The following is a 24,993-nucleotide window of genomic DNA, read 5'->3' on the forward strand; positions in this document are numbered from 1 at the left end:
GAACTCATAACAGCTCTGAAAAGAAGATAGGATAGATTTCATTACAACTGTATAGATAAGGACATCTGACCAGGTTCCAATTTCAATGAGAGTCAGAAGCAGGAGTAGAAGTTTGGCTTTCTTATTTCGAGTATCAGGAAAGACTTCAAGAAAGAACTGTGCATAAAGTAGGCTTAGCTATGCAGCAGAAAAGACAATCCCAATATCTCAATGGCTTAAAATAACAGGCGTTTGTTTCTTGCTCTCGTAAGTCCAATGCAGGTGGATTGACTTTCCAAGGCAACTGCCCTTCATACATCAACCCAGTGAAACATCTCTTCCCTCTTGTAGTTGCCCTTTGCTCCTTGGTTGCACACAGGGGAAAGAGTCTTGCAATGAAAATAAAACGCTTTGACCTAGGAATGATATGCATCCTTCTCGTCATAGCTCACAGGCCAGAACTAGTCACGTGGCCCCGCCTGATTGCAAAAGGAAATGGTATTTGTAAGTTTCCTGTGTGCCCAAGGCATGGATGAGCACTAAAACTCTCTCCTATATTGAATAAATTGGATTTGAAGAAGTAGGAAAAGGCCCGTTGAGGGCACTTATGAAAACGATGTAAAGAAACTTACACAGAACACCTAATCTTTTTGAAAGCCTGGTGCTGGAGTCTCTCACAATAGATTTTTATTATTTTATCCTGACAAAAGCCTGGTAAGGTAGACATTATCCCCTTTTTTATAGTTTTTGGTCATTGTAGTTCATGGAGGTTATGTAACCTGCCCCAGAGCTCACATTAAGAAGTGGAGGGAACTCTGATTCTCTTACTCTTCCTTTTCTCCAGCTCTCAATTTCATATAATGATCTTTTCTTCTATCCCATAAGAGATTTAATTTTTAAGAGGAGCTTCTAGGGAGGGATGCACAAAGGCTGGCAATGTTTTATTTTTTAAAGCTGGGTGGTGAGCACACAGATGTTTGTGTTCTTTTTATGTCTTAAGTATTTCAAAATACAATCTTTTTAAAAGGGGGTTGATAGAACCTGAGAACCAGTGATAAATTCTTCTTAAAAAGAGAAGCATTTTTAATGAATATTGGCAGCCAGAAAGTAGGACATACAGTATTGGTAACATTTATTGAGCCCATACTATGTCCCAGTTTTGGGTTTGTTTGTTTGTTTGTTCCTTGAGACAGGGTCTCACTCTCACCCAGGCTGGAATGCAGTGGTGCAATCATGGCTTACTGTAGCCTTGACTGCCAGGGCTCAAGCCATCCTCACACCTCAGCCTCCAGAGTAGCTGAGACTACAGATGTGCACCACCACACCCAGGTAATTTTTAAATGTTGTGTAAAGATGGGGTCTCACTATGTTGCCCAGGCTGGTCTCAAATTCCTGGCCTCAAGTGATCCTCCTGCCTTAGCCTCCCAAAGTACTGGGATTATAGGCATGAGCCTATTTGTGCCTGGCCAGATAGTTTTAAATAATTTCTTTACATATTTTATCTCATCCTTCCGACAACACTGTGAGATAGATACTATTATTATCCCCATGTTAATACGAGATGAGAAAACTGAAACAAGTACAGATTAAGCATTTTACCTAAATCACACATTTATTAAGGGAAAAACTGGTTTGGAACCAAGCATTCCGGATTCAGGATACATACACATGACTACTATCCTGGAAAACCTCCCCTAAGAGGTGGACGATGAACCAAATATACAGAGGTGGATGAAAATCTTTTGTGCTTCTCCAGCAAAATGCGTGGTACATTCTCTAGACGTTTATGACCAGTTAAACAGGGAATTTAAAATAGTTTTCCCATGACAGAGAAAGACAAAGCGCTGGTGTTCTTCGCAGGAAATTCAAAGAAATATTTAATGCAAGGGCTGACTCCCTTGGACCGGATGAAGGGGAAGAGCAGGTAATAATAGAGGGTTCTATGGATCGCGGAAACTTCCTGGGCAAAGAGGGTGGAGCTGGGGAGGGGTTTAAGAATTCCTGAAGGTCAAGCGATCTAGCCCAGCTGGGGTTTTCTCCTGCTTGGAGAGGGGTGCTATAAAAGCGCAGTTTGGGATTACTACCGTCGCCACTGCTCACCAAATTAAGTTATTCCGGGAGTGATCTTCTCGTCGCCATCCTCATTCCAACACACACCCATTGACACACTCGGGTTCGGCTGTGCGGTGCAACGAATTCCCAGGTGGGACACCCGAGCAGGAAGAACGCCAGGCGGCGGGGCGGGGGGCGCCGCCCGGCCCGCGCCACAGTCCTCCTGGAGGATCACCGCCAGGGGGCACTCTCTCCGAACTCGGCCGCTCTGTCTCCTCTCCGGCGCGCTCCCTGCCCCTCGCTCCCCGCAGCCAGCAGAGAAGGCGGAAGCAGTGGCGTCCGCAGCTGGGGCTTGGCCTGCGGGAGGTCAGTGGAGGTGGCGAAGGCGCCCTCTGGATCCAGAGTTTGACGTCCAAGCAGCCTCGTCTCGGCGCGCAGTGTCTGTGTCCGTCCTCTACCAGCGCCTTGGCTGAGCGGAGTCGTGCGGTTGGGGGGGGAGCCCTGCCCCCCTGGTTCGGCCTCCCAGCGCACTAGAGCGGTGAGTCTCCTTCAGGCGCCTCCTCCTGGCGGCCGCGGCCTCGCTTCCCAGCGGTCAGGGACGCCGTCCCCCGCCCCTTCGCTCTCGGCAGGTCGGGGACGCAGTCCCTGTCCCCTCGCTTCCCACCAATCGGGGACGCCTCCCCTGTCCTTTCGCTTTTCACAGGTCAGGGACGCCGCCCCTACCCCCTTGCTTGCCACAGGTCGGGGACACCGCCCCTGTCCTCTCGCTTCCCGCTGGTCGAGGACACCGTTCCCTGCCCCTCGCTTCCCGCAGGTCGGGACGCAGCCTGTGTCCCCACGCTTCCCACAGGTCGGAGACACCGTTCCCTGTCCCCTGACCTCTGCTCCCCAGGCCTCCTCTTCCTCGCTCACTCCACCCCCTAAAAAACCCCGCGTCGCCTTCCTCAACCTCGCTCCCCTCAACTCCGCTTTTTCCCCTTCCCAGATAAGGAAATTGCCTCCTGCAGTTGTCAGCTCCTTGGAGCAAACACCTGCTTAAATTTTTAAAAAATCCTTTACGTTCCTGGCGACTCCGTCTGTCACTGTCATGGGAAAGCTATTTTTGGATTCCCTGTTGAACTCGATAGAAGTCTCAGGCAGCGAGTTAAAAAAAAAAAAAAAAAGGCTCAGATGACACGAATGTTTTCTCCCCCGCCCCTACACTCGGTGGTTGGAGCGATTGTTCCAGACGCCGGGTTGATAAAGCTGTTCCTAGTATTTGGCTTAAGGGGATCTCCAGCTGAGTTAGGACTGTCTTGAATGTGAACAGAAAGCACCTAAAGTATTAGCAGCTTCGCTGTATGGTATTTAATTGTTTCTTTCTCTGAGAGCAGATTACTATTACTGAATGTCTTGTTACACAGGTTCCATGTAGAAACGAGAAAAACTGGTAAAGAAATTCTGTCTTGGCCTTGTGAACTCGGCTGCTATCATTTCATTCATTCTCCTTTGATTACTAGGGAAGGGAGAGGGGCTTTTCAGATTTTGAGGTTGAGGGTATAGGCAGGAACAATGTGGCCTCTTTTGTGACTCTAGGAAGGAGTCTGGCATGTGGTGGGTACAGGATCACATGAGAGTTTCAGCCTGCATGCACCACAGTATTTCAGAATTGTAACATGAGCTCTTCTCTGTGATAAATTTGGGCATGTGATGCCGATAAACTTTTGGCTACTTAGATTTAGAGAGAAGTTCAAATCCTTGCCTCCTGGAGCAGAGTAAATAGTGCCCAGGAAGGGGAATGCCCCTTGAATTTGGATTCAAAGTTAAGGCACAACAGTTGAGTATTTTGCAGCGTCTCTTGGCCTTTGGAGTATATTCGTAGGTCTTCACACTTTAGAAATTTAAGAAGCTGGTAAACAGTTTCTGTTTCTAAAGCTAGTAGCAAATTAAAGATAATTTCTCATGTTTTCTTTACATGGTTTTACTTTAATAAGTTACATGTTTACTCATGTATGAATTTCAGTTGACTTAAAATTGACTCATTTAAGACATAACTTGTTGACTTCTTTTAACTTGGCACATACCTCCTTAGCATCTGCCTTGGAGGACAAACTTTTTGTAGATTATCCTACTTCCCCCTCCCCCAAGACATGTTACAGTATTCTCTTTTGATTATAATGTACACCCAGATACTAATTTGTGAATTTAAGTCATGATTTATGACAAGGCTGTTTTCAATACTACTCATTTTACAGCTGAAATAAGTTAGCAGTAGTTACATTCCACAATCTTTAAGGTAGTGCTTATCATACTAGATTTCACAACTGCAAAAGGGAATTACAATCAGGACACTCTTAACATACAAGTTAAGGAACAATTTATACTTTGTTCCATCCCTTCATTAATTCCTGTAGAAAGCCACGTAAGTATACTAGAATAGAGACTGTAAGAAATTTTTATTTTAGGACTGGCATAATGGCTCATGCCTGTAATCCCAGCACTTCGGGAGGCTGAGGTGGGAGGATAGCTTGAGACCAGCCTGGGCAACATGGCAAAACCCTGTCTCTACAAAAAAATACAAAAATTAACCAGGCTTGGTGGCACACACCTGTAGTCCCAGCTACTTGGGAGACTGAGGTGGGAGGATCACTTGAGCCCAAGAGGTGGAGGCTGCAATGAGCCGTGATCGTGCCACTGCACTCCAGCCTGGGCAATAGAGCAGGACCCTGACAAAAATATATATATATATATGTATATATATACGTATATACGTATATATGTATATATACGTATATACGTATATATATACGTATATACGTATATATACATGTATGTGTATATATGTGTATATATATGTGTATATATACATATATATGTATGTGTATATATGTGTGTATATATACGTGTATATATACACATATATAATACGTATATATGTATATATACACACATATACATGCATATATGTATATATACATATATAATACGTGTATATATACATGTATAATACATATACATGTATATATGTTTATATGTATAATACATATACATGTATATATGTTTATATGTATAATACACGTATATACGTGTATATATACATACATACATATATGTATATATGTGTAATACACGTATATACGTGTATATATACATACATTTATATATGTATGTATGTATAATACACGTATATACGTGTATTATACATACATTTATATATGTATGTATGTATAATACACGTATATATGTGTATATATACATACATACATTTATATATGTATGTATGTATAATACACATATATACGTGTATATACACGTATATGTACGTATATATATATATTTTACAAAAACATTCTTACTTATGTAAAATCAAAGTTCTATCTCCAGCCTGCTTTTGTAGCAGATCCTATGACACATTAGGAGGTTAAAAAGTAAAAAAAAAACCTGATAGAGCACAATATTTTCTGCATGCATGCCAGATCATCTTTTATTTACTTCTGTAGCTGACACAAAGCACTTTTTGTTCTTCTCTTAGTGTTAGTTATCATTATAATTAAGTTAGAAAGGTGATTTTTCCTGAAGTCATTACAGTCCTTAAAACTAAAGGGACAAAATGTTTTACCAAAGAAAGAGGAAACAAAAATGCTAAATGGCAGTCAAGAATTGTTTTTAATTTAATTTTCCCTTTATGTCTAGTTACATGGAACTAAATACTATGGACTTAAGGGATGACTATATGAAAAAGTTTATTTGGAAAATAGGAAGCTTCTGGATTGCTTCTTAAAGCATGGAAAGTAATGTGAAACTTGAAAGCAAATAGATTTTGAACATGCTCACTTTTATGTGTCACACTGCATTCCCACAGTGGAGTTCCTTTTAAGGAATTATAACTGATTAGACAGATTTTCTTAGGAACACATTAGCTATAAAAGGTCTTCAGACCTAAAGACCTTCAAGCCTTTTGAACTGGACTGGAAGCAGGCAGTGTATAGACTATCCAATAAACTACATTTTAAACTGGACATTTGGGCAGAAAAGAAAAGATACACCTAGCTTCATAATTTCTGCCTTTGTCTTCTGGCCAGCACTTGGATATATGTCATACAACCAAATAACAAATACTAATTTCTGAAAAGTGATTTTACTTAAAAAAAAAAAAAAAAAGGTTCAAGACTGAAATATACCTGATGTTGTCAAGCGTAGAGAAAATGGACTCTTGCATATATACCGTGCTTGTGTGAGTGGAAATTAGAATGTCTTTGATACATATTGGATAACCAGCATTATCTATCAGAAAGCTTGAAAAGTTACATACCCTCTGATCCAACAATTCTACCTCTAGGAAATTTACCTAAGGAAGTAATTGGACACAGAAATGTACAGATATACCTCATTTTATAGCACTGGTTTTTTGCACTTCACGAATACTTTTTTTTTTTTAACATATTGAAGATTTATGTCAACCCTGTGTTGTGCAAGTCTTTCCATGCCATTTTTCCAACAGCATGTGCTCACTTTGTATTTGTCTGTCACATTTTTGTAATTCTTGGAATATTTAAAACTATTATGTCTGTTATAGTGATCTGTGATCAGCAATCTTTGATGTTACTATTGTAATTGTTGTTTTGGAGTACATGCACCACACCCATATGAGATGATGAACTTAATAAATGTGAGAGCTCAGACTGCTCTACTGACCAGCTGGTACCCTTACTGTCCCTCTCCTCAGGCCTCCCTACTCCCCTGAGACACAGCAATATTGAAATTAGACCAATTAATAATCCTACAATGGCCTCTAAATGTTCAAGTAAACCAAAGAGCCACATGTCTGTCACTTTAAATCAAAAGCTAGAAATAATTATGCTTACTGAAGAAGGCACATCAGAAGCCAAAATGGTCCATTTAGCCAAGTTGTGAATACAAAGGAAAAGTTTTTGAAGGAAATTAAAAGTGGTACTCCAGTGAACTCACTAATAAGAAAGTGAAACAGCCTTATTGCTGATATGGAGAAAGTTGTAATGGTCTGGATGGAAGATCAAACTAGCCACAACATTTCCTTAAGCCAAAACCTAATCCAGAGCAAGGTCCTAATTCTCTTCAATTCTGTAAAGTTTGAGAGAGGTGAGGAAGCTGCAAAAGAAAAGTTGGAAGCTAACAGAGATTGGTTTATGAGGTTTAAGGAAAGAAACGCATTTCCGTAACATAAAAGTGCAAGATGAAAGAGCAAGTGTTGATGTAAAACTACAGCACATTATCTAGAAGATCTAGCTACGATCGTTGATGAAGGTGGCTACACCAGACAACAAATTTTCAGTGTATACTTAACAGCCTTTTATTGGAAAAAGATGCCACCTAGGATGTTCATAGCTACAAACAAGTCTATTCCTGGCTTCAGAATTTTAAAGGACAGGCTGATGACTCTCTTGTTAGGGGCTAATGCAGCTGGTGAATGTGAGTTGACACCAGTGCTCATTTACACTTTTGAAAATCCTAGAGCCCTTAATAATTATACTAAATCTACTCTGCCTGTGCTTTATAAAGGTAACAACAAAGCCTGGATGACAGCCTATCTGTTTACAGCATAGTTTCCTGAATATTTTAAGCCCACTGTCAAGAACTGTTCAGGAAAAAGAGATGCCTTTCAAAATATTACTGCTCATTAACAATGCACCTAATCACCTAAGAGCTCTGATGGAGATGTTCAAGAAGGTTAATGTTGTTTTCATGCCTGCTAATATAACATTCATTTTGTAGCCCGTGGATCAAGGAGTCATTTAGACTTCCAAGTCTTATTATTTAAAACATGCATTTCATAAGGCTATAGCTGCCATAGAGAATGAGTCCCCTGATGGATCCGGGCAAAGTAAATTGAAAACTTTCTGGAAAGGATTCACCTTTCTAGATGCCATTAAGAACATTTGTGACTCATGGGAGGAGGTCAAAATATCAGCCTTAACAGGAGTTTGAAAGAAGTTGAACTTGAAAGAAGCCCTCATGGATGACTTTGAGGGGTTCAGGACTTCATTAGAAGTCACTGAAGATGGTAGAAATAGCAAGAGAACTAGAATTAGAAGTAGAGTCTGAAGATATGACTGAATTTCTGCAGTCTCATGGTAAAAAACTTGAACAGATGAGGAGTTGCTTCTTATGGATGAGCAAACAAAGTGGTTTTTTGAGATGGAATCAACTCCTGGTGAAGATGCTGTGAACATTGTTGAAATAACAACAAAGGATTTAGAATATTCTACAAACTTAGTTGATAAAGCAGTGGCAGAATCTGAGAGGATTAACGCTATTTTTGAAAGAAGTTCTCGTGGGGTAAAATGCTGTCAAACAGCATCACATGCTACAGAGAAATACTTCATGGTAGCAAACTTCATTGTTATATTATTTTAAGAAATTTTCACAGCCACCCCAACCATCAGCAACCACCAACCTGATCAGTCAGCAGCCATCAACATTGAGGCAGGACCCTCTACCAGCAAAAAATATTATAGCTCGCTGAAGGCTCAGATGATCGCTAGCATTTTTTAGCAATAAGGTGTTTTTTAATTAAGGTATATACATTGTCTTTTTAGACATAATGCTATTGCACACTTAATAGACTACTGTATAGTGTAAAAATAACTTGGTATGGGAAACAAAAAAAAATTGTATTATTTGCTTTATTATGGTATTTGGATTATTGCGGTGGTTTGGAACTGAACCCAAAATGTCTGAGTATGCCTGTATATGGGAATAAAAATAACAAAGGATATATACCCTAGTGTAGCATAACAGCATCATTTGTCCTCAGATTTGGAAGGTATAAAGGGGGCCCTATACCGTATTTTATGACCCAGCTGTAGTGACTAGTTCTGCTATTTTCTGCTGTCTTGCCATTGTTTGCTTCCTTTCAATCTGTATGAACCTTCCCTAGGAGTCCACATCAGATATAGCAAGGCTATGGGAGCTATTTTTAACTTCGGGAATACTGTATCAAAACTAAATAAACCACAGCCGGGCTCGGGGGTTCATGCCTTAATCTCAACACTTTGGGAGGCCAGGGCAGGTGGATCGTTTGAGGCGAGGAGTTCCAGACCACCCTGGCCAACATGGCAAAACCCCGTCTCTACTAAACACAAAAATTAGTTGGGCGTGGTGGCAGGCGCCTGTAATCCCACTTACTGGGGAGGCTGAGGTGGGAGAACCCGGAGGCAGGGGTTGCAGTGAGTTGAGATCGTGCCATTGCACTGCAGCCTGAGCGACAGAGTGAGACTCTGTCTCAAAAAAAAAAAAAAAAAAAAAAAACCTAAGTAAACCACATGCCAAGTTTCTTTGCAGATTCTTTGGAATTCTGTCAATGTAGTGTAGTAGTGCTGGACAGACCATGTTTAATAGTAGCTGTGGCCAGCACTTTAGTGTAATAAAATAAAGGCAAATAAATTTTAAATGCAGCTTCATGGACAAATTGGTCAAAACATGGATAAAAGTAGTGTAGTACAAAGTGCAAAGCTCCAAGGTCAGGTAGACTTGGGTTCTGATCCCAACGCTGTTACTTATTAGTTGGGTAATCTTAGGTAAGTTACTTAACCTTTTAAGTTCCATAGTTACCACTTTGATAAGTGGTGACAACAAAACTTAAATACTACGTAAAGTTGTTGTAATAACTCATTCTTACTGCCTGGCACTGTTCTAAGTGCTTTGCACATATTAACACATTTAATCCTCTCATTAATTCAGGTGGATTTTATTGTTAGAACCATTTTACAGATGAGAAAATTGAAGCACAGAAAGGTTATATAATTTGCCCAGCTCATAAATGGAAGAAAAGAGTTAAATTCATATCATTCAATTCCAGCACCTGAGCTCATCACCACTTATTAGCACTGCCTTTCCAGCCAGAATAGTGCCTCATTGTAGGCGGTCATCAAGTGCTACTCAGAATCTTTGAAAAGAATAAAAAGGTATTTGTAGTGGTAAAAGGATTGAGTACTACTGTCTTAATCCTCGATTTGGTGAAGTGGCAGCCAGGAACTTTATATAAAAGTGAGACAAGCAGGAGAATATGACTGGAGGCCTACATTTCTGTTTCTTGAATGATATCTGACACGTGGCGTTTGCACTGCTTCTCGTAATGCCATCAGGCAGATGGGGCATTCATACTTGCTTTCCAGGGGTGGGTCAAACTCTACATCATATCCCTGGATCTCCTCCATAAATAGCTAGCACTATTCTGGCTGGAAAGGCAGTGCTAATAAGTGGTGATGAGCTCAGGTGCTGGAATTGAATGATATGAATTTAACTCTTTTCTTCCATTTATGAGCTGGGCAAATTATATAACCTTTCTGTGCTTCAATTTTCTCATCTGTAAAATGGTTCTAACAATAAAATCCACCTGAGTTACTGAGAGGATTAAATGTGTTAATATGTGCAAAGCACTTAGAACAGTGCCAGGCAGTAAGAATGAGTTATTACAACAACTTTATGTAGAAATTTTTTTCAAAAGTAATTATTTAAAATACAGATGTGGTTACATGGGCTGTGAATTGCTTTTAAATATTAGCTTCTCGCTTGTAAATACCATAATGGTTTAGAATTTGAGGGTATCTCCTCTGCTCATGAAACCAATAGTTTTCCATAGGCGAACAAAACATCACTTGTTTTTCCAGTCATTAATAATGAAACATAGTCACTTGACCTGACTGAAGGCAGAAGGACATAAAAATACACTTTTTCTATTCTATTTTTAATACCTAATAGAAATCTCCACACTGAGCATTTGGAAGTCCTTATAGAATTTTAGACCTAGAAGAAGAAACCAAGATCTAAATGGTTAAGTAACTTGCACTAAATCACACATCTAATAGTGGCACATGATCACCTGATTCCTTGTGTACTGCTTTTCCTGGCTCTGAGCTGCTAGCCATACTGTTCCCTTCAGCTCAGGATACTTGAAGGAACTTCAACAACATGGATAAGTTCTTTAGCGATGCTTAGTGAACACTTACTGTATGAAAAATCTTGTGCTAAGTACTGAGGAAATGGAAATTAAAATATTTAGCTCAATCACAGGAAACAAACATGTAAACAGATAAATGTGATATAGAAGAGTATTACAACTGAGGTGCTTCTCCTTTTTTAACTTTATATGCTGTCATTCTGCTAGATCATGAACTTGTGAAGGGACCCAGCTTTCTTTGTGTGCTCCAAGTGATTTGCACAAATAATAATATATATATTTATTGAAGGAGAGAATCCGGTAACTTATAATAGTCATGAGAAAGCTCAAAACACTTTTAAAAGTTTTCTGTAAATAACATACAGCTGATGTACATGAATTAAAAAGTGACTTGTATAGATAAGCTATGATGTATATGTGTGGGGTGTGAGTGTGTGTGTTACTTATAAAGGCATTTTTTTCTTGCTATTTCTACAGAGCAAGTGATAATCAAGTTACTATGAGTCTGCTAAACTGTGAAAACAGCTGTGGATCCAGCCAGTCTGAAAGTGACTGCTGTGTGGCCATGGCCAGCTCCTGTAGCGCTGCAACAAAAGATGATAGTGTGGGTGGAACTGCCAGCACAGGGAACCTCTCCAGCTCATTTATGGAGGAGATCCAGGGATATGATGTAGAGTTTGACCCACCCCTGGAAAGCAAATATGAATGCCCCATCTGCCTGATGGCATTACGAGAAGCAGTGCAAACGCCATGCGGCCATAGGTTCTGCAAAGCCTGCATCATAAAATCAATAAGGTACGTGAGCATGAGAAAAAATGGTGTCCTATAACAGAACCAGATGCAGAGAACATTGTTACATAGAACATGGAACATCCCAAAAGTAGTCTTATACATAAAAAGCTACTTAGGAAAAAAGAACAATGGACAGAAAATTGAGAAAGTTAGATTCTTATCCCAGTTTCCACTGTTGTGTGAAAAGTGACTTGAATCTCTTCCTCTCTTGACCCTTGGATAAATAAGTAAATAATTTGCGACTTTTACTTAAAGCAATTCTAATGCAGACTGGGGAGTGACTCTATGCTTTAAAGAAAATAGTATTTTTTAAATGTACCTTAAATTATGATGCTACTAGATAAGGATAATCTCAACCACACAAAGAATACTGACTCTGTAAGTGATCAGTTATTGTGATTTTAGGCATATTAAGTCTTGTCTATTACCTAAAGTGTATGGTCAACTGTAAAATTACCAGTATTTTTAAAGAAAGTATTAACTGAAGGCTCTACCTTCATAATATATCCAAAATCCAGTCCCTTCTCACTTCCTCCCTCTGCTACCACCGTGTTGTGACTCACCACCAGCTCTCTAGCAGGCCTCCTGCTTTCTATTCTTGTCTTCTTCCAGGCTGTTCTCAATACAGCAGCCGGAGTGAACCTAGTAAAATAAGTAAGATGATGTCATCTCTGCTCAGACCATTGTAGCAGGGTATCTGGGAGTAAAAGCTAAAATCCTTATAAGACCCTGTGTGATAGGCCCATGATTCATTTCCTGACCTCTTCTCTGCTGCACTCTTTGTCCTTCTACCCATTCATTCCCTCTTTGCTATCCCTTGAACATGTCAGGCATGCTCCTGCCTTGGTGAGTGGCTTTAGCTCTTCTGTTTGCAACACTCTTGCCACAGCTAACCCCTTAACTCTTCCACTTTGGCTCAACTCTCACCTTCTCATAGGTCCCCTCACCACCCTATTTATACCACAGTGTGGTTCCACCTTTCTTGCGGAACACTCCCAATCTCTCCACCTGGCCCTACTTTTCTTTTTTCCCTTAGCACTTTCTGCCTTCTAAAGCACCAAATAATTTATGGGTTTATTGTCTGCCCCACTGAATGATAAGCTCCTTGAGAGCAAAGTATTAGGTCTGTTTTATTTCTTGATTTTTCCCAAGTTCTGGAAATAGTGCCTGACCCATAGTAGATGATCAGTAAATCATGGTTGCTTTAACTGAATGAAAGTACTTGCAATTTCCATGGAAATAGATACATTTTACTATAATTCAAAAGTACATGGGAATTTTTTAGGGGACTAAGGAGTCCTATACAGGACAAAAAATTGGATGAAGGGGGGCAGATTTTATGTTCTTCAACAAATAGCCATCTAGTTATATTAGTGAATTCGTTGTAAGTCTGTCCTGGCAATTTGTTAGTCTCCAAAGTTTTTATCTGCCAACTTTTACATTAACTTTTCGATAAAACTTGAATTTAAGAGTAACTACATCCACACTCGGGACTTGGCTTAATTTAAATCACAAAAGATAATGTCTGCTGTTTCAATTTTAGGGAAAGATGTATTACGCAGTGCTGACTTAAGATCTATTTTGGGTAGACTTTCTCAACCTCGACATTATTTTATTTTATTTTATTTTTGAGATGGAGTCTTGCTCTGTCTCCCAGGCTGAAGTGCAGTGGCGCGATCTCGGCTCACTGCCATGCCCAGGAAGGTGGCTAATCTTCAGCAGCTTTTTAATAGCAAGATGTTCATGAAAGTAGTGGGACAGTGGTCTGAAAAGGAAATACAACCCACAAAAAGAAGTCTGAGGCTTTTTTTTTCTGTCTCCCTGTAAGCTTTTTAAAAATGAACACTTAGCTCCAGTGTTCTTAAAGGAACTGCTCTGAAATTTCTCATTGAGTATGTTTATTCAAGGAATCAAAGTGCATCTCAATACAATCCCATTTTCTTTTTCTGAGGATAGTTTTTTCCATCATAAGAAAGAATAAACCACTGAGAAGCAGGACATAGAGGTCCTTTAACTTTCTGTAACATTGGACCCTAGACATACAAATAAAGGAAACTTGTTGCCTGTTAGCTGGAGTGTTATAGTGACTATTTCAGAGTAAACTTTAAAATGTGACCTCATGGAGGTACTGCTTAAATTTTTACTTACGACTGAGCAATTGCATTATAGACATGTTATTAGTACTGTGAGCAGCATATTCCATCTTTCTAGTGTATTGTATAGGTGTGACAACACAGAGGCCAGACTGCCAAAATTCCCATTCTTTCACTTCATTTTATACCAATCAAAATATCTTATTCAGCTAATTTTTCTCAAAAAGCTGGAATCTATCCCACCATATAAAAATCCCTTAGCTTTTGATAGGTTATCAATATGCTAGTTGTACTCATTTCATAAAAGAACAGTTTGTAAGCTGTCCATAAAAGGACAGTTTGTTTTGGTGACCTGCAATACAATGAGTTAAATTGTTTTTACTTGTGAAACATTAAATGGAGAATTTATATATGGTGAATTAAAGTTGTTTGGATTTTCTAATGTGAGTATTTAAATCTAATTGTGTGTATTTTGTTTCTGTTAGGGATGCAGGTCACAAATGTCCAGTTGACAATGAAATACTGCTGGAAAATCAACTATTTCCAGACAATTTTGCAAAACGTGAGATTCTTTCTCTGATGGTGAAGTGTCCAAATGAAGGTTGTTTGCACAAGATGGAACTGAGACATCTTGAGGTATTAAAGTTCTTTTCTAGCTGTTAGCACATGTATAAAAGGAAGTTCCTACAGAATAGGGACTTTGCCGTGTCCATCTGTGTATTGCCAGTACCTAGCATATGATGATTGGTTAATAAATTCTTGCTGAATTAATGCCAACCCTTTAATTATTGAATATAAATGTAAGTAGAAACCAGAAATATACTGTTTTATCTACTCTGGCTTTGCCCAGCAGTAATTTTTTTCAAAAATCAGTATTGTTTCATAAGTTTTTGGTGAGCTTTATCTGCAGTAAAGCTGAGGAGCATTTTAAATACAGGTGTCAGCCAGGCATAGTGGCTCACGCCTGTAATCCCAGCACTTTGGGAGGCTGAGGCGGGCGGATCACAAGGTCAGGAGTTCGAGACCAGCCTGACCAATATAGTGAAACCCCGTCTCTTACTGAAAATACAAAAATTAGCCAGGCATGGTGGCGTGCACCTGTAATCCCAGCTACTCAGGAGGCCAAAGCAGGAGAATCACTTGAGACCAGGAGGTAGAGGTTGCAGTGAGCCGAGATCACGCCACTGCACTCCAGCCTGGGTGACAGAGCGAGACTCCGCCTCAAAAAAAAAAAAAAAAAATACAAGTGTCACATTTTAATCTTACGATTTCATTTTTGTCATTTTGAAATAAGCAGTAATTCCCAAGTAATCATCTCAGTATCCTCATTATACTTTTTTCTCTCTGTTTTTCTAAATTGTGCATTTTATTATGAACTAAATGGAATACTCCTATAGTTTGAGATTAACGGAAACAATCAAGATTGTAAAATAATTTGCTTTTATACTAAATAGATCAATTATTAGCTTGGTGATTTTTACCAGAAATTTAATATTAGTGTTATATTTGAAATTAAATGTTTAAGACAGATATACTACTTGCTCCTTTTACTTATTAGCTCTTAAAAGAGAGTGGCCTTTTTGACACAGTAATAAATTGATAAGTAGGAAATCTGACTTCTTTCCAACACTCTTTGCTAATTGGATGCATGAACTTGAGAGTTCACATTCTTTGTATAAATTTGCAATCCACGACCATTTTAAAAAATTCACTAAAGACGTTCATATTGTGAATGGTTCTGTGGTGTGCACTAGACAAAGTAAGTTCAGTAGCCTGCTGAAAGAAAACAGTATATAATTAGGAGAGATTATATGTAGAAGACTTGAGAGTTGGCTGATACTAATCCATTATTTTTTTAATTATAGGATCATCAAGCACATTGTGAGTTTGCTCTTATGGATTGTCCCCAATGCCAGCGTCCTTTCCAAAAATTTCATATTAATATTCACATTCTGAAGGATTGTCCAAGGAGACAGGTTTCTTGTGACAACTGTGCTGCATCAATGGCATTTGAAGATAAAGAGGCATGTACTAACTTGGATTTGTTAAATTCACTACTTCTTAAAACATTGTTCTTAAATGTGTACTTAGGGAGTTAGCAGTAGATAAGGATGTGACTCCAACTCTGAGTCTACATTATCAATTTTGGGAAAAATGATTTTTAAGAAAATGTTCAATAAGCCATTTTAGTATATAAGTGTAGAATTTGTATTTGCATGTCTTTCTTAAAAAAAACATTTATACTAGTTATCACTATTGTAGATATGCAGGTAACAGAACTTCTAGGAAAGGCATATGCCGATCAGCTTTCCTGTGTGATATTTTAATAACCAATTTTGGATTGGAGACAAGTAGATTAAGATAAGATCTACACAAAATTATTTTGAAAAAGAGGATAGGTTGTTATAACTATTATGAAGAATAAATCAAACCCACAAAGTATGTTTCCTTGATGATACTTCATCGTGCGGCGTATATAATGTATTTACTTCTCATTTTGTATGTTAAATTTAAAAGTTTATCCTTTTTTTTTTTTTGAGACGGAGTTTCATTCTTGTTGCCCAGGCTGGAGTGCAATGGCGTGATCTCAGCTCACCACAACCTCAGCCTCCTGGGTTCAAGCGATTCTCCTGCTTCAGCCTCCTGAGTAGCTGGGATTACAGGCACGTGCCACCATGCCCAGCTAATATTTTTGTATTTTTAGTAGAGAAGAGGTTTCTCCATGTTGGTCAGGCTGGTCTTGAACTCCCGACCTCAGGTGATCCTCCCACCTCAGCCTCTCAAAGTGCTGGGATTACAGGCACGAGCCATCACGCCAGGCCAAAAGTTTATCTTTTAAAAAGAAACTTGGTAGTATCTAACAGCATCATGATTATAGGACAGTTTTTATATTCAGAAACTGAGATAGATTAAGTAGTCTTGTATTAATATTGCCAATAAAAAAAGCTAACCCTGAAATCTAAGCCCTTGATCCCTATCCTATGTATACTTTTATAAAATAACCTGCATATAATTTGTGTTTTTATTCTATTACTTAGATACTTCCTTAAACTACAGTTTTTATAAATTCACGTCGGCAGTTTTTCCCCACTTTGAGATCAAGCATATCCATTACATTGATAAAATATTCAAAAAAAGTCAGCTAACTTGGTATAAATGTAGAGAAGTCTCAGTCATAATTAGAGTAAAATGACAACTCCTTTTTTTCTTTTTTTTTTGGAGACGGAGTTTCACTCCTGTTGCCCAGGCTGGAATGCAATGGTGCAATCTCGGCTCACCACAACCTCTGCCTTCTGGGTTCAAGCGATTCTCCTGCCTCAGCGTTCCAAGTAGCTGGGATTACAGGCATGCACCACCATGCCCGGCTAATTTTGTATTTTTTAATAGGGACGGTGTTTCTCCATGTTGGTCAGGCTGGTCTCGAACTCCTGACCTCAGGTGATCTGCCCTCTTTGGCCTCCCAAAATGCTGGGATTACAGACGTGAGCCACTGCGCCCGGCCCGACAACTCCTTTCTAAACTTTAGTAAATTAGATTGACTTAACCTCGAAGGCTAATTATTTCTCAGCACATCAACTAAAGTCATTATATTCTAGAAAATAAGGCTCACTCTTCTGGGGCATATGAGAACCTGAGCACCAAATCCTCATGTCCTAATAAAAGATTTGTTCTTTAACTCTACTGACAAGAAATTGTAATTAAATTGTCATGCTGCTGCTGAAAATTTTTGGAAGATTACCTTTGGAGAATTATAGCCTCGGCAGATGATGTCCGAGGTAGATACAGGTGTACCGCCTCAGGATAAAAGGAAGGGATTTGAAAAATTATTTTTTATATACTACCCTGCTCTTTTAAAGAGCTGGAAGGTTGAATGAATCTCATTATTACACTGGGAAAGAGAAGGAAAATAGCCTATATATTACTCTCACTTTCACTCACTTTTGCTTTGTACAAATTGATGTCCTTATTTGTTTATAGTGAAAAATTGCTTTTTATCAAAATTAGTTGTTTTCACTTTTTCAGATATTCTCATGCTTTAATTATATTTCTCTAATAAAATTCAGATCCATGACCAGAACTGTCCTTTGGCAAATGTCATCTGTGAATACTGCAATACTATACTCATCAGAGAACAGGTATTATTCATTTTCATAAATTATTATTTTCATAAACAGCTTAAAGAAGTGAATTAGGTTTTTTAATTGAAAATTTAAATCAATAAGGCAAAGAAATACAGACTGAAGAAGTATTAGAGCTGTGTGAAAATTTTTTATATAAATTAATATAAGTAATAAATACTTTCAGGGAGAACAAAACATCCAGCCCTTTTTAAGTCTTTAAAATTCCTAAGTCATTAACATAATATCTGTGCTTTTGTATATTCATAAAAATTCCCAACAGAACCAATTTTAAGATAAAAATAATCAGAAGTAAGGGTCCCCATTTAAAGAAAGAAAAAAATAAGATATATATATATTTACACACTGTGAAATGAGGATCTCAAGTGTCCAGAGATTGGCTGAAAGAATAAGAGGGAACAGTGAAATAAAGGAAAGCAGTTCTGTTCGGTAGGAGAATATTATTTGTAGCTGTAATCCCTGAGGCATACAGGGAAGTTTTCAGATTTTCAGGACCTGTAGCCCTTCTGTTCAGTTGTCCTGTAGGCCACTGACCAGGCATCATTAGAAGTAGTAATTGTAATAGAAAATTATATGGTGGGGTTTTTTTGTTTTTTGAGATAGAGTCTCACTCTGTTGCCCAAGCTGGAGTGCATTGACGCAATCATGGCTCACTGCAGCCTCAAATTCCTGGCTCAGGCAGTCCTCTTACCTCAGCCTCCCAAAGAGCTGGGACTACAGGCGTGCACCACCATGCCCGGCTAATTTTTTATTTTTTTAGATTTTTTGTAGAAACGGGGTCTTGTTATATTGCCTAGACTGATCTCGAACTCCTGAGCTCAAGCAGTCTACCCACTTTGGCCTCCCACAGTGCTGGAATTATAGGTGTGAGCCACCAAGCCCAGCCCAAAGATTGTTTTGACTATTAGTAGAGAAAGGAAAATTCCATCTGATTGTTATCTTCTGACATTTGGGGAGTTTACCCACAAAATATGAATATTAACCATTAAATATTTATATACCCATGAAATCTGTAAACCCAGAGATCATTATTGATATACCTTACTGAGAAGCAGCAAGCAAAACCTGTCACTGGACAAGTTTGTTAACCTTAAAACTTTTTCATTGGTTTGTTAACAGTCTCTTAATTTTTCCAACAAAGCCTTAATTTGATGGTGTTAAACTTCTTTTGCTTATGAAGTCCTAACTCGTTTTCCTTTTTGCTGTCTTTTAATATTTAAAGGAAACCATGCAACAGATTAAAACCCAGCAAAAGAAAATACAGGAAAAAACCCTAGGCTAAGAGTCAGAAAACCTGGGTTTTAGTCCTAGGTTTAAACTGTATTAACTGTGATTTTAACTGTGCCCTCTCATCTTTAACAAGTTGACATTCTAAATAGATCTGGGATCAGCAAACTGGCCTGCCAGCTAGATCTGTCTCACTATTTTTGTAAATAAAGTTTTATTGAAAGACAGTCATGCCCGTGTGTATGTCTTGTGTATGGCTGCTTTTGTATGACAGTGGTAGAGTTTAATACTTGGGACAGAGCCAGTACAGCCCATATTTACTATCTGATCCTTTACAAAAATTTTATTGGTCCCTGTTCTACACTGTTCCCTCTTGAGAAATGAAGGGTTGAATTATAATAAATGGTCTCTCAGGTACTTCCTGTTTGAAATATCTACAACTATAGCTACATTAAATTTCTAAAGGGAATTTGGCACGTCTTTGAAAAAATATGATTGAGTATAATGGATCTTACCTTAGGGAATGTGTCTTACAGTCCCAAAATCCAGGACTGAGACTTTCTTTAGAGCTTCTATTAATGTGTTTAAAGTACCTTCTAACATCTGAGTCTCCCCATTGTAGCTAAAATATGCCCAGCTTAACAAAAGTTAAGATTTTTGAAAGGTGGTCAAAGATGATTTTTGAAAGGTGGTCATGAGGCAAGTATGGGTGTAATCAGTGGCTTCAGTGCATGCAGTTGACTGGTTCCTATTAAATGGCCTAGACCATTGTGGGAGTCTTAATCCAGTTTGCACTTGTAGCTATTGTCAGGTGTTTTTTCTGTAAAGTGCCACTAGAGGGTGCCAGTTCCCAGCAAGAGGAACAAATTCATTTTCTTGAAATGAATTTTGAATAATTGGAGGGGATATTATGAGATGTTGATATTTCCTTTCTCTATAACTTTTGAAAGTAGATGTTCTTTTAATTTTTGTGGGTGATGGTTTATGCTGCACCTATTCAACTGCCAATGTGGTACAAAAGCAGCCATTGACAATACAGTTTAAATGTGATCGCATCAAACTAGAAAATGATATGCAAGGAAGAGATTTTTAAGCCTTTGTTTTGGATTTCAGATGCCTAATCATTATGATCTAGACTGCCCTACAGCCCCAATTCCATGCACATTCAGTACTTTTGGTTGCCATGAAAAGGTAAGGTTTTTTTTTCTTTTAATTCTTGAATATAAGTAAAAAAAATACTCAGTTGCATCATGTAGTGGAGAATAACAACAAGAATGTAGATGTAGTTGTAAAGCAGTGTAATAAGTTATATAATAGAGTTATTCATGGATGCTGTGAGCAGAAGCAAAGGCATACTTAGTAATGCCTAAAGCATTCAGACAGACTTGACAAAACGATGCTTTGGGCTGAATCTTGACAGGTGAAATAGTTTCCCAAGAAGACAAGGGAGAGAAGACCAGTGAGAAGGAGTGAGCATGGTGATTTGAGGAACTACAAGTAGTTTGTGTTGTGCTAGTTCAACCCAATAGCAATGTAGATGATTTGAGGTGGAGGTGGAGGTGGGGGTACTAGTACCTGAGCTGTTGGAATACCTAAGTGAAGACAGCTTGAATTATGGCGATGACTGTGAAGATAGACCTAGGAGCCAGTACATATTTAGGAGAGAAGATCTATTGCCTGTGTGACTAAATAAATGTGATGAGTGAAGGAGAGGGAGGCATCTAGAATGACTCTTGGTTTCTGGCCTTTGTCACTGGGTAGATGGAAGGGCCATTCGGCAAAAAAGAGTGAAACAGGAAGAACTGATTGGAGGTAGAGTTTAAAAAAAAAATCTGTTTTAATGAATTGAGTTACAGATAATGACTTCACCCAGCTAGGGAACAGGTGGGATGACTGACATGCATTATGTGCTATCTTAAGCCCCAAAGAGAAATTAGGACTCAGAGTATTGCTTTGGGGAAGTGATTTGTGGTGATAATGGAAGTTGTGATTGAGATCATATAGAGTATGTACAGGAAAGAGAAGTACGCCAAGGAAAAGAGCCATGAACAAACAGTATAAGAAACAGATGAACCAGGCAAAGAGAAAGTAGTATTATTATCTCCAAAATTAGTTTCAAGATTCATGATCAGTAGTGTCAAATGTCTGAGATTGATCATTGTTTATGATATGTCTTTCTTTCTGGAGAGTGCAGTTACACTTTTGGTTTTCCATTATACTTTTTTTTTCCTGACTTACGTATAACAAACATACATTTAATAATTTAAAAAATAAAATGAGCAAAATGGTATGGTTATATTTTGTGGAAAAATTCTGTATTGTTGTGCTTAGAGAAAAAGACTTGAAAGAAATAAAATGTTAATGGAAGTTAGGTGAGATATTAGGTAACATCCTTTCTTTTTGGTCATCTGTATTTTCTGGGTTTTTTAAAGACTATATGACCTTTTATAATAAAAATTGTTGTATTATGAATGTTTTTCGTATAATGGGGTGTTCTTAATGACCTTAGAATGGCATGGTGCCAGGAAAAATTCCAATTTGCAATAGATTTGTATACTGGGAATTGCCGACAATACAGGTAGACTATATTCCTGACTTTATAAAAAAAAAGAAAATGGTATTAACTAGAGAGAGACAAAAGCTCTTCAGAGAGTTTGTCCTTTTTTGATGGGAAAGACTTTAATAATTGTATTCTAAAGGAAAGTGTTAGAGGAAGAGATGTTTGAAGATGAAGAAAAATCACTGAGTAAAATCTCTGGGATGTTGCAACAGGTCAGGTAACATTTAGAGCACAGGTGGAATGTTAATCTTGGAGAGGACAGGCATCTCAGTCAGAAAAGAAGGATGTGTGTAAATACATTTTTTGTAGGTGGGAGGGAGATTTATATGAGTGAAAGCTGGGAGAGTAGTCATCAGATAATCTGTTTTTCAGTGAACTAAGAGGCAGTCACCTCATTGGATCAAGAATCTGTTGAAGGCAAAGGAAAATTGTAGAGAATTGAGGGAAGTGGTGTGACTACTTGAAAACTTCTTATTTGACCTGGCCAGGTCCTTTTCCTACTCCTCACGGTATCTATTCCCAGCCTAAGGCTTGTGCTTGATTTTTAGATGCAGAGGAATCACTTGGCACGCCACCTACAAGAGAACACCCAGTCACACATGAGAATGTTGGCCCAGGCTGTTCATAGTTTGAGCCTTATACCTGACTCTGGGTATATCTCAGAGGTCCGGAATTTCCAGGAAACTATTCACCAGTTAGAGGGTCGCCTTGTAAGACAAGACCATCAAATCCGGGAGCTGACTGCTAAAATGGAAACTCAGAGTATGTATGTAAGTGAGCTCAAACGAACCATTCGAACCCTTGAGGACAAAGTTGCTGAAATCGAAGCACAGCAGTGCAATGGAATTTATATTTGGAAGATTGGCAACTTTGGAATGCATTTGAAATGTCAAGAAGAGGAGAAACCTGTTGTGATTCATAGCCCTGGATTCTACACTGGCAAACCCGGGTACAAACTGTGCATGCGCTTGCACCTTCAGTTACCGACTGCTCAGCGCTGTGCAAACTATATATCCCTTTTTGTCCACACAATGCAAGGAGAATATGACAGCCACCTCCCTTGGCCCTTCCAGGGTACAATACGCCTTACAATTCTTGATCAGTCTGAAGCACCTGTAAGGCAAAACCACGAAGAGATAATGGATGCCAAACCAGAGCTGCTTGCTTTCCAGCGACCCACAATCCCACGGAACCCAAAAGGCTTTGGCTATGTAACTTTTATGCATCTGGAAGCCCTAAGACAAAGAACTTTCATTAAGGATGACACATTATTAGTGCGCTGTGAGGTCTCCACCCGCTTTGACATGGGTAGCCTTCGGAGGGAGGGTTTTCAGCCACGAAGTACTGATGCAGGGGTATAGCTTGCCCTCACTTGTTCAAAAACAACTACCTGGAGAAAACAGTGCCTTTCCTTGCCCTGTTCTCAGTAACATGCAAAGAAACAAACCGCGGGAAATATGTAATATCTACTAGTGAGTGTTGTTAGAGAGGTCACTTACTATTTCTTCCTGTTACAAATGATCTGAGGCAGTTTTTTCCTGGGAATCCACACGTTCCATGCTTTTTCAGAAATATTAGGCGTGAAGTGCCTGTGGCATGTTGCAGCAGCTATTTTGCCAATTAGTATACCTCTTTGTTGTACTTTCTTGGGCTTTTGCTCTGGTGTATTTTATTGTCAGAAAGCCCAGACTCAAGAGTACTAAACTTTTAATAATAATGGATTTTCCTTAAAACTTCAGTCTATTTTTATAGTATTATATGTAATATATTAAAAGTGAAAATCACTACCGCCTTGTGCTAGTGCCCTCGAGAAGAGTTATTGCTATAGAAAGTTGAGTTCTCATTTTTTTAACCTGTTACAGATTTCAGAGGATTTGAACCATAATCCTTGGAAAACTTAAGTTCTCATTCACCCCAGTTTTTCCTCCAGGTTGTTACTAAGGATATTCAGGGATGAGTTTAAACCCTAAATATAACCTTACTTATTTAGTGTAAATATGTCTGTTGAATAATACTTGTTTAAGTGTTCCTTCTGCCTTGCTTACTTATTTCCTTGAAGTTACGAAGTAGCATCTTCCCCAGAGTTTATAATGCTGAGAACCATGTGGATACTAACTGCTCATTGTTATGCTATGTAACCCTTTTTGTCTGTTCAGTGCAGAGTGAATTTCACAGCTCTGCATATGTCTTCATTTGTTTAATGCTTACAAGACAGGAGATGCACACATACAATCAACAACATAAAAATTAAAAGTGACCCAAGTAGTCAGCGCATGTGGCATCTCATTGGTGGTGACAGAAGCTATGTGAGCCAGAAGTTTTCAGCTCTTTTGAATACCCTCTGGTTTAGTTCGATTAAAAAGAACAAAATTGATTTCCTAAAATCAGAATTTTTTAAAACTTGGGAGATGATTGGAGATACCTAGGAGGTCACCAAACTAAGATTAGAAGTCATAGTGGTTGTGTCACAACTTAGCTTGAGTATGTTGCTGTAGCCTAACAACTGCAGGTTCTGAGAAGGATCCTGTGGAATCCTGGAAGTAGCCAGATTTTCCTAATAGGGAGAGATGATTTTTCTGTGTGCCATCATGTATTTGTTAAAGGCCTATATATAGATATAAAATATCGTGGAATCTAGTTCTCAGGGAGACCCGCAACTAGTATAAGCTTATAAAGGATCTAAAGATCCATCCACCATTTAAAGTTGTCTGGTAATGAGAGATGACATTGTATCCCCCAGAGAGGCCAAATCAGAGTCCCCAGCCAGGGTTCTAGATCAGCCTTAATTTCAAGAGAAAGCCAAGGACCTCATCTGCAGGGGAGTGTGGTTTTCAGCCCCCAGCGAGTGTCACTTTGAACTTTCCCTTTGCTTTTTTCTCTCTTCTCCCTCCCCACCCACCCTTAGGCTCCTGATGTGGTGAGTTTGTTATGGAGTGAAAATAAAAGTCAAGCAGAGACCTTGTTTCCCGTGCCACCATTAGTACCACAAGCCCATGGCTAGTTACCACATTATTTCCTGGCAGTTTGTGTCCCTCAGCTGTGCCTTCCAACCAGCGCCTGAGAATCACTGCTTACCACCCTCTAGGTAGGGAAACCTACACTGCTGCTGTTCCTGTGATTGTTTTACAATGAATAAATAATTGTCAAGTTCCATTTAAAAACTAAACAGTAGTATTTTTGTATTTGCGTAGAAAAAGCCTGAAGGAAATATACTAAACTTTTTGTTGGCTTATT

At 38.8% G+C, this 24,993-nt stretch overlaps 2 protein-coding genes across 3 annotated transcripts in view; one reads left to right on the plus strand and one right to left on the minus strand.

The window, feature by feature from the left end:
• The window catches only part of RAG1 (recombination activating 1), a 63,867-nt gene extending 61,603 nt beyond the window's left edge, over positions 1-2,264 (minus strand). The window contains exon 1 of one of the 2 annotated variants that reach the window (XM_054438688.2): positions 2,080-2,264. The gene's annotated coding sequence lies outside the window, so the exon portion shown is untranslated. The remainder of the gene's footprint in view (positions 1-2,079) is intronic. The other variant, XM_063670983.1, reaches the window with a different exon arrangement.
• TRAF6 (TNF receptor associated factor 6) lies at positions 1,961-24,993 on the plus strand. Its single transcript, XM_054438689.2, has 7 exons — positions 1,961-2,569; positions 11,426-11,743; positions 14,319-14,469; positions 15,699-15,857; positions 17,898-17,969; positions 20,313-20,390; positions 22,308-24,993. Exons 2-7 carry the CDS (start codon positions 11,448-11,450, stop codon positions 23,118-23,120), a joined length of 1,569 nt encoding a protein of 522 aa, XP_054294664.1. The 5' UTR covers positions 1,961-2,569; positions 11,426-11,447; the 3' UTR covers positions 23,121-24,993.

Source organism: Pongo pygmaeus, chromosome 9 (genome assembly GCF_028885625.2).
Source record: "Pongo pygmaeus isolate AG05252 chromosome 9, NHGRI_mPonPyg2-v2.0_pri, whole genome shotgun sequence".
Classification (NCBI taxonomy): domain Eukaryota; kingdom Metazoa; phylum Chordata; class Mammalia; order Primates; family Hominidae; genus Pongo; species Pongo pygmaeus.